The 10,965-nt window shown below is 32.8% G+C and overlaps 1 protein-coding gene across 1 annotated transcript; it reads right to left on the bottom strand.

Moving 5' to 3' along the window:
* Positions 1 to 247: 247 nt before the first annotated feature.
* LOC147386252 (uncharacterized) lies at positions 248 to 4,061 on the bottom strand. The gene is made up of 5 exons (XM_086423591.1): positions 3,797 to 4,061; positions 3,501 to 3,540; positions 3,261 to 3,421; positions 1,973 to 2,958; positions 248 to 894 (listed from the first exon to the last, which is right to left on the bottom strand). Exons 1-4 carry the CDS (start codon positions 3,986 to 3,988, stop codon positions 1,978 to 1,980), a joined length of 1,374 nt encoding a protein of 457 aa, XP_086279717.1. The 5' UTR covers positions 3,989 to 4,061; the 3' UTR covers positions 248 to 894; positions 1,973 to 1,977.
* Between the last annotated feature and the right edge of the window lie 6,904 nt (positions 4,062 to 10,965).

Here is a 10,965-nt window from a genome sequence, read left to right as displayed (position 1 = left end):
AAAGTTAAATATTCTAATCACCAATACTTTAGTAACAATGTGTAGTTGTCTATTATAACCTACATGATTATGATACAGTGTATCCCATGCATCCTTATATGATTCATATTATTCTCTTTCAGATAAAAATCATTAAATGCTAAATTACTGCAGAATTAACTCTTAGTTCCCCCTATTCTCCAAATAAACTGAGCCTCATCATTATAGAGATGCTGATGCACTATTGTATTTGGAAAATATGAATATGTACAACCAGCATCAATAAGCACTCAATTTCCAAAATATCTCACATTACATTTTACAAGAAAAGCTACCAGATCAGGTGCCTCAAAGAATATTATACAAGATCAGGCAGAAGGGACATACATACTTTTTTTTGAATAACAGGGGTGTCAGGATGTATGTCCGACTAGGGGGACTGGATGAGCCAGGGCTGGAACCAAGGCATATGGTACCCTCCCCCGGGCAAGTGCAATGCCCACACATCAAACACACCAGGTAAGTGAGGGAATGCTCTCGCGGGTGGCCCCGAGGAAATATTGCTCATATTGGTTATTGAACACACAACCTACATACTCTCACAGCTGATTGGATAAGGGACATACATACTTATATGCACATATAACAACATCGAGAATGCAGGTCTTTCCGTGTTATGGTTCAGATAAGTTGATTCGAAATGAAACCCAGATTCCTTAGAAGCTTGTGCAGTGTTTTACCACCCCATTGGATGTCCTTTTGCAAGACATCTTCACCATCTGTTTCACAATCAGTCTGTTCTTGTTCTTTGGTTAAATGAGGTTTTTCTCCAAGCCCATCGCCAGCCTGTTCTTCCATGGGCCCATCACTGAACATTACAGTTGTTGCCACCTTGTGTTCTTTCTTATCGTGCTTCTGGAATTCATGAAAAATAAAACCAAAGAAAAAAAAATGTCAGGGATTGTTTGCTGCTCAGAATTCGTGCTGTCATACACGCAGTAGCTATTGGAATATCAACACGAATGGAGAGCTTTAAACTGATTGAGAGCAGAGAGCTTTAAACTAATAAGCTTACTCATATTTATTTGGTGATGAACTGCAGCTTATACCACATGTTTGACATGTAAGTCGATTGCCACAAAAAGCTATGGTGCCCCGATCTTCAACTTCTATTTCATTTACTCCAATATAGATAGAAGAGAGAAGACAATTTAACTGATCATCATCCATGAACATGTAGATGCTCCAATCTATGATAACCTCTCACTATTAACTAGGTGGGGGGGAATCAACATGGCTCCTCTCTTCTTGAGAATCCGTACACCCCTTATCAATCTATGCATGGCTATCTTTCAAGCACAGATTCTAAGTTCAATCTCTATAAGAAAATAAAATGGAGCACCTAACAATTACATTTTCACAATCACAACAGACCAAGAGCTATGAGATCACCCCAAAATGAAAGAAGTGACGAGGGATCATACTGTTTGAGCTTTATTTATTTATTATTCCTTTTCATGCTTTTCCTTGAGGTCTGAAAAAAGCTACAATTAATAGGATTATTTCCCTAATCCTTCTTTCTCAAGACAAAGGATGTGAAATTCTTTTTTTTCCCTTTCCACAGGGATCAAGAGATTGGATCTAGACATAAGAAGAATGCTTGGGATAAATAATTCGCTTCTTGAATCCCCTAAATTACTATGATCAATGTAGTGAGATGTGTCTATTATTCTCTCTCTTGAATGGAAATGGGAGCAGGTTTGAGAGAGTTGTAATGTTTCCAATTTTTCTCTCACTTCTCCCATAACTGTGCAGATTAATTTCAGGATGATATTATATAAACCAGAAACAATTCATTTTTATTAACCGCGAAAAGGGAAATGGTATAAGTTCCGTAAATTTTGAACCAGTCACTAACAGGAACAAAATGCAAGTGTGCCTACATAAATGAAAAAAATAAATAAAATAAAGAGAAAAAACAAAACAATGTTACCTTGGTCAAGTTTTCGCCTTCAGGTTCATCAGCTCCTGCAGAGCGTCCACAACAGTTCCATTGTCAACTTCTTTAGGGAGAGTTTCTCTAGTAGCTATAGTTGGTAATGGAGTCAATCCAGGTACTAGAACCGGCTCTCCTTCATAATTAACCAAACAATCCTCATCTTTCATGGACATCGGCCTTTTGATGGGTATAGCTTTTCCATTACTCTCAACTATATTCTCTGCAACAATCATTTCCTCTTTTGGATTGGCCCTGGGTTCCTCTATCAGACAAATTTTTTTCTCCACAACCATCGATTCCTCGTTCACATTGGCCTTGGGTTCCTCTTTCGAGCAACTAATATTCTCCATGAATGGTTCCGTTTTTGGACAAGTAATGTTTTCTGCAACAAGTGGTTTCTTGTTCATATAACCAATGACTTCCTCTTTTGGATTACTAATGTTCTCTGAAACAATCAACTCTGTGCTTGGATTAACCATCGGTTCCTCCTCTGTTATCTTTTGAACATTGGCATCTTCCCAATCTTTTGGACAAGAAATGTTTTCTGCAACAAGTGGTTTCTTGTCCATATAACCCATGACTTCCTCTTTTGGATTACTAATGTTCTCTGAAACAATCAACTCTGTGTTTGGATTAACCATCGGCTCCTCCTCTGTTATCTTTTGAACATTGGCATCTTCCAAATCTTTTGGACAAGAAATGTTTTCTGCAACAAGTGGTTTCTTGTTCATATAACCCATGACTTCCTCTTTTGGATTACTAATGTTCTCTGAAACAATCAACTCTGTGTTTGGATTAACCATTGGTTCCTCCTCTGTTATCTTTTGAACATTGGCATCTGCCCAATCTTCTAAAACGATAATCGTGTTCTTAGTCTCCCAAGTCTTCAAAATTCGATCTGAGCCTGGTTGCCACACAACTTCTCCCATAATTCCTTTTAGTATGAACTTGAATTTGATTGATTTTCCCATAGGCAAATCCTATTCAAAACACACAACCACACAACAAAACTTGCAGTCCCTCAATTAGTGAAGAAAATACGGAAACAGATAAAACTATTGCTCAAATTACATAATCAGATACGATTTTAAACTATTTGTGTAACAAAATAAATTTATCCATCTGTGTAAATACTTTCATAATGAATTTACATTTATATCTTATAAAAGTTTTTACAACGGAATATCATATCCGCTTACGTAGTTTTTGAAAAACTTTTATCCGACTGTGTAAAATATCCATTATGTAAATCTAATGTTCTTCATGAATTCATCATTCTCACCAGCTCAACTGTCCAAGTGTGTCCATCTGACCAATCCGACGGTATCGCATTTTCGGGGTCCCATAAGCCAAAGATGGGATCATCCCCAACAAGTAGAAATTGCTCACCAAACAAACATTCCTTTTGTAATTGAAATTTCACATGTACATTCTTTGATTGATCTGAGTAGTAAAAAAAGGACAAAAATTAAAATTTAATATATCAATTTATTGGGAAACCACAAGAAGAATTAGAAGTTACTTGTTGCTGGATTCAGAGCTTCTGCCGTCCCCACATTTGCCTGAACCATTATTAAACATATTTATATAAAATTAAACACTTAAAAGAAACTTAATTTTGTTTAAATGTGTAAATTACAGAGCAGAAATAGATGGATGGATCAATGAAACAAACCCTACGACACAAAATAAATAGCAAACAAGAAGAGATTTTGATAAACCGGGAAATAAAAAAAAAGCAAGAAAATTACATAATCAGAAACAAAAAGAAGAAGAAGAAACGAATAAAATTCTAGAGAGAGAGAGAGAGATAGATGCCTGTGTTTGAGAGGACTGAATCGCCTTGAATTTGAAAGAAATCGAATGATGATTGAGTTTCTTGTGAGATGGGAAGAAACGAATCTGATGTGGAGTAAAAAGAAGAGCTCTGCAAGTGCAAGAAAAAGCTCTGTTTAGAATTAGGGTTTTATCTGCCAATAGCTTCGGCGAAGAACTCATTACGCCTTCCATCGACAAACGAACCAATTTCCTAAGCTCAGCTTCACTTCTGCCTTTTCAGAGGTAATAATAGAAGAGAATCACGAAATTATTACTTCATTTGTTTGTTTTCATAACTTCAAAAGCAGGAATCGATTACAAAAAGTCAAATCTTTATCCACTACCACATATAGAAAGAGTCGGTCTATTTGCAGCACATGCCAAAATAGTTCATTGCACCCACTTAAGTATTTTTGTTCAAATTATCATTTTACACTTTTGTTTTGGCTTATTGTCGCAAGTAAGTGGGTGAAATGAGCTATTTTAATGTGTGCAAATAGACCCACCCTAATAGAAATGGATTCGAACTAATATTATATATATATGGATTCGCATATAAACCCTCTCACTCGTATCTCGAGAAAAATATCTATGGTTCCATGGACACCTCCACATCAACGCATTGTGAAATGCATTCACTTTAGGATTTTCCTTTATAAAATGGAGGTGACATCATGGCTATTTCACAATAGCCACGATTTAGATAATTTGAATGGCTTGGATAGCCATCTAAGGGTTAGTGTTAGAGGGCTATGCTCAAGGTTATCTAATTCGCTAAAAAGTGTCAAACCGAATCAATTTGCGATACGATTCGCTCATGGTTCGTGATATACAACGAACCAAACGAATGGCTTATTTAAGTTGTGTTAAGACTGTGTTAACTGACTAGGGTCTATAGAAAGTGATTTTTAGAGCCTAATTACGTAGACTTTACGAGTAAACTATACACTTAACCCCCTAATTAGATATAATTTATTGTTAGTCCATAATTATTGTTAATTTCAAATAAATGGTGTATTTTAGACCTAATTACAGTTATTTTCGTATAATAGGAAAAAGTTACAAATTTTCAAAAACATATCAGAAAATTTGAAGCATTCATTGCGATCCAAGATCCAAACAAAGTCAATTGATTAAGACCAAGACCAATTGGGTCCACATGGACTACAATGCCCAGGTTGGGTAGGGCAGTGCGGTGAACAAAGAATGGATTGCTTGGAGATTTGTCTAGTGTGATGGCGACTAAAAAAAATTCTGATTGAAGTCAACTTTTAGAATCGTGTGAATTCAAAATGTTATCTGAAACCTTAGAAACCCTATAAATAGGAGATTAGACCAAAGCTTAAAAAGGGATAGTAGATATATATCTAGATCATCAGAATTAAGTTTAGAAAATTAGGATTTTTTCATATTTTTGTTATTTCTTTCTTAGTTTCGCTTTTTGTAAGGAGACTCTGTCAAATTCAATTCTAAGATTAATAAAAGCTAAGTTTTTCTTCTTTCATCTATCTCTATCTTTTTTATTTTATTTTGTTATTATTAGTCTTTCAATGTTTCTTGACTAACCTCTGTTTGGATTTACTTTTTGTTTATAAATGTGTTAAAAATCTATTTTAAATTATTGAGAGTTTTGATGGTTTAATTTTTAGATAAAGTCAAGTGAAATCATGCTTAGTTTCAATAGTTTGATTTTGATTTTGATATTTATTTATTTAAAGAGGGAATCATACTTTTTAATTATTATATGTGTTAAATCATATTTACTTTCCGATCTACGGGCATTAGCTTTATCTGAGTAGATTGAGATAAAAAAGATTCGAACTTGTTTATTTACTATATTTGCTGGGTAGATTTGACTGAGTTAAACTTTTCTCTTATTTCTAATAGATTTACAATATTTTTATTAAATTAATTGATAGATACTTCTAAATTAATTTTTAATTGGTCACCCAAAATCCTTAATTGGTTTGAGTTAGAAAGATAATTGGATAACGTTGTCTCTGTGGATCAACCTTTGCTTGCCAAGGTTATTTAATTTTTGTTCTATGAAAGTGGATCCTCTGTAGCACAAGGTTCCTGTAACACCTTGTAGTACACTTTCAATGATTGGAAGAACGCCACATCAACGATGCAATTAAATCCCAAACTTAAAATATTGGGAGCTTAGTAGCCATTCATTTGTAAAAATGTGGATCTGGAGTAAAATAGTATGTTTAAAAAAAAAAAAAAAATCAGATCTAAGTCATGATCACAAGAAGGCTGAGGTGTTAATTTTTTTTTTCCTAATCTGATTCTCTCTTATCAATTGAAAGTGTGTCATAGGAACTTGTGCTATAGAGGATCAACTTCCTCCCCCCATACTTAAATGCATGTCACGTAAGCCACAATCCAAGGAATTAATGCCTAAAATTTCTTCTTTTCAAAATTTTCCTGAAAGGTGACATGTATTGAGGCGTGAGAGGAGGTTTTCAATCCTTCACCTTAGGTGCAAATGATCTGAACTCTTTTATTAAATAACAAATAATAATGACAACTAATAATTTATTAGGCAAAATGTTAAATCTCCACATATGCTAAAAAGTTTAAAAGAAATTTTATTTGAGTCCTGGTAAACTGACTCGAAATTCACTCGCTTGACGTGTAATGTGCTTAAAACAATTTTGAGTCAGTTTACCAATAATCATGTTATTTTACTCCAAAACTTTGATTCTTTTGCAACTCCAGAACTTTGATTCTTTTGCAACTCAAAATAATTGAGTTTTGAAAAGTGCAAAACCACTTTAAATCATGCTTTTTGAGCATTTCAAAATTATCCTAGTAAACATTAAAATTATTTTCTTTGAAACATTCTAGGTTTTCTGTAATACATTTCAAAAATCATACTCTTGGGAATTTGAACAAATTTTTTTTTCCAAAAGGTTGGAGCAGATGGATTGAAGATGAAGATAAACTTGATGTTGATGTATTGAGGACAAAGTTGAATAAGTTTGAGAGCTTGAAGATGAAAGATTTTTCAATTGAATAACTAAAGATTGGTGGTAAAAATAAATCTATTTTATATTTATTTATTGTTGATTCAAATAAAATTAATTTCATTTATTTTAAACGCCAATTTTGAAAATTTCTTTAAGTTTACTGTGTTTTTTTGTTAAAGTGAAAAAGTAAGTGATGTGGATTGGATAAATCCTACTAGTTGTTGTCTTTTCAATTGGATTGAAGTTCGCTTTGTGAGAAAATTGGTTTTGGATCTCTTTTTCAAATATTTTGTAAAATCTCACATTGCTTTCTAAATCTTTTTGAAAGGAATTTGAAACTTATAAATAAGATCCTCTTCTCTCCTCGTTCTTCATTCCAAGACTCTCTTCTTGAGAGCCCTTAATGTCTATTTAGAATATGAGAAAAAAAATATTTTTTTGGTATTATATAATAATAATAATATAATATAAAAGAAAGAAAGAGAGAAAAAAAAAAGAAGAAGGAAGGGTCCCACCAAATTTGGATAGACTCCAAATTAGTCTAAAGGGTGTCAGATAGGCCCATGGGATGCCTAACAAGTTACTCGAACGGGTGCTTAGAAGTTCTAGAAGGTGTAAAGGGTGCCTTCTTATAATATATATATACACGACAGAGACATTTGTGTGTATCTATCTATATCTCTATATAATAATTATAATAATAATAATAAATTTTGTGTAAAAGATTCTTTCAAAGAAAGTGCAAACTTTTGAGAAAACATACAGATTTGGCTAAATTGAATTCCATTGTATTTTGAAGACAAATTTGCTAGTAATCCCAATTGCATATTCTATTTCGGGGGGGGGGGGGGGTCAACGTAGATTACTACATGCCTGAGAGTAATTTCTCATTATTTTGTTTTTTAACTTTTTCCTCCGCCTAATTTCAATAATTGGTGTTTCGATGAATTGAAGATTGAATGAAATTGATGGATTGAAGACAAAGTTGAATAAATTTAAGAAGTTGAAGATGATGGGTTTTTTAGTAAAATAATCGAGAGAATTCTTCAAGAGGTTGGAGCTGACAAATTAAAGATGAAATTGAATAGATTTATAAACTTGAAGATGATGGGGTTTTCAGAAGAAGAATCAAGATTTTTTACAAGAGGTTGGAGCCGTTGGATCGAGGATGAGGTTTTAGATTAAAGAGCTTGAAGATGATTTTTAGGAGAAAAATCAAGGGTTTTGGAAATGGGATTTTTGACTTGACTAGTTGCATTTTTCTGAGTTTAATTTGTTCGAGTTTGTGAGTTAGCATGACGAGTTGGTTCTAGTGAGTTTTGTAGCCAACTCATCCTTAAATTCAATTGAGTCAATTTGACTCTGTCTAATTTTGAGTCGATTTGATTTTTAGAATAGGTATTTTCCAGCTCATGGGTAAGAGATCTCAAAATTACCATGAAAGTACACTTTCCAAATATTTACCAAATTATGTTTCACATTGTTGTGCCAAATATTTAATTTTTAAAATGAAATGTTTTTACACTAGAATACTCTTTAAGTACAACTTATGGTGCATTGTGTTGGAACTTTATTAATACATTTGAATGTTTGAATTCGATAAATACATTAACTGACACGACACATGTTAGCATTCATAGCATAATGAATTCTTATTCAATGAATATTGAAGTTAAATGAATATACTCAATGCGCCAAGGTTTGCATTCATCAAACGTTTTTTGCATTAGAAGAAAGACTGGTAAAAACTATCGAAGACAAGAGTGATTGATTTTCAAAGGATCGATCGATTTCAAGTTTTGCTATAGGTAAACCAACAAAGCTGCAGACTTTTTAGCTTCTCATAGGACTTCTCTAGGTAGTTTGATCTTATGGAACTCCCTAATGAGCTAAGGAATATTATTTGTAAGGATGCCATTGGAGGTCCGCCTAATCCCTACTTTAATCTTAAAAGTTAAAAAAAGAATAAAAGAAAAGTTTTTGCATTTATTGAATATATATGTTCCATGAATCCATTAATTGTATATTGTCAGTTTATGCACCTAACGCTGTGTTTGGATTTAAAAAAATGGAGAAAAGAGAAGAGAAGAGAATATAAGTGAGTTTTACCTCAATTTCTCTTGTTTGGATTGTTAAGTGGGAAGAGAAGAGGAGAGTAAAAAATGTGAATTTTCTTTCTCTCTAAAAGTGAAGAAAATGAGAGAAGACCTTTTAAAATATTTTATAATTCCAACTTTGCTCCTAAATATCGTTTTAAGATATTTTAAAATTTTAAAGTTCTCCTAAGTTCTCTCATGTCAATCTAAACATGGTGAAGAAAAATTGAATTTATCTTCTCTTCACTTAATGAGTTTCTCTTTCCACTTCTCTCAATCCAAAAATAACCAAAGAGTTCCTACCAATAAAGACGGTCTATCTTCACATGCATTTAAGTAATTTATTTATCCATATTTATAAAGTATGTTTAATGAAACTTATGCATTAATAAAGGAGATCATCTCTATTAAATAGGTTCGTGTAAATGTTACCAATAAATAAGAATAAACTTCGTATCATCCAAATTTGTTATGTACCATTCCAATCTGGTTCACGCATAAAAAGGCAGAGTAGAAAAGAGATCAGATTCTTGATCTCAAACATTGTAACTTGAATTGAACTGATTAAAAGATGATTAACGAAAGCTACGATCATCAAGCCTCAAGTTCCAATCCAATGATCTAAGGTATGCTTTAATATTTTAATGTTTGAAGATTATGTTGATGATGATTATTTCTCAGGTTACTTTTAATTATTAGAGATCATAATATTCTAACAATTATCGAAGCAAAATTAGTTTTTCATACAAAAATCTTTTTTTTTTACCGAATTTGTAAATAGTTTGGAATGTATCTGTCCCCTAAATAACAAGATTTCATCCCAAGTTTTTTAACTGGCCATTTTAAAACTAGAGAGATTTACCAACATAACTCATTGTTGCATTTTTATTACAAAAACTCCGTAGGTTTTTTTTTGTTTTTGATAAATATAATATATTGCAAAGAGGAAAACAGAATACAAAGAGGCCGAGAAGGCCTCAAAACTCCGTAGTGGGACCCACATAACTTTACTAGATCCAAGATGATAAAAGTGATTTTTTTGGGGTATTTTTAGATCATCAATATTAATTAGACAATTTTTTTAATATCACCGACTAATACTACATCATCTTGAAACAACGTCCAATATATATTATTTTGCACATGAACAATTACTTCATTAATAGAAGAAACAAATATTGATTCAAAGCCAATCTTTGTTGTAAACCAATTGTAAGTGGCAAATCACCTTCTCATGCATATCCTTTAATACTATTTATTTATTATGTATTTTTTCTAAATCTATAAAAATCATATGGTGATTCTTCCTCTTTTCTCTATATTTGTTTACCAACCCTTACAAGATGGTTAGCGAGAGTTAATAAGAATTGAAATTCCGATAAAGAAAATAAAAAGCAGAAGTATCCAAACCTCTAACATCACCGTTGCCATTGAATGATGATAACCAATCCATCTTCACTATTTGGTAGCTCACCTCATAATGCACAAGAGTTTGAGCAGAAGCAATACTATTTTCGTCGCTTACACATTGAAACCTAATAACATACCATTGAATATATGGTTCTATTTTGCTCAAAAGTTGAAACAGATACCATTTCAATTATAATAATCATCAAGTTGCTAATCTCCTCCTCTTCGACTATTTCCTGCTTGAAGTCAACTATGGTGTTAAAAAGTATTTAAGTTCTTATATGCAAAGAATATTTTATGTTTCTCCAAGTTTTTTCATCTTTAAATATTAATTATTAGTTTATTAAGATGTTTAGGGTAGGTCATTTCTTATTTGCCACATCTCCTTTCCTTGGAGAAGAAGGATTAGATGTTTAGCATGAAGTCAACATCAGTTTCAACAATTTTAAATTGTACAGGGGTTTCAGTTCTAGGCTACCAATTCAACAAAATGTATTAATAAACTATAACAACTTCGGCCTGATTGAATTTAAATTATAATTCCTCGGTTTCTATCACCTTCACTTCCTTATGGGGCAAATCCTTGCCCGTACAACAACTTATGAAGCTTTCAGATATGGGCACGGCAGTTCACCCTCCTTGCCTACGTCCTTGCTGCACGTACTTAATACTGTCAGCATCATCCACC

This window comes from Akebia trifoliata, chromosome 14, assembly GCF_017979445.1.
Source record: "Akebia trifoliata isolate Shusen 1 chromosome 14, ASM1797944v1, whole genome shotgun sequence".
In the NCBI taxonomy this organism is placed as follows: domain Eukaryota; kingdom Viridiplantae; phylum Streptophyta; class Magnoliopsida; order Ranunculales; family Lardizabalaceae; genus Akebia; species Akebia trifoliata.
Note: the sequence above shows the minus strand (reverse complement) of the source record. Positions and strands in the feature narration are given on the sequence as shown.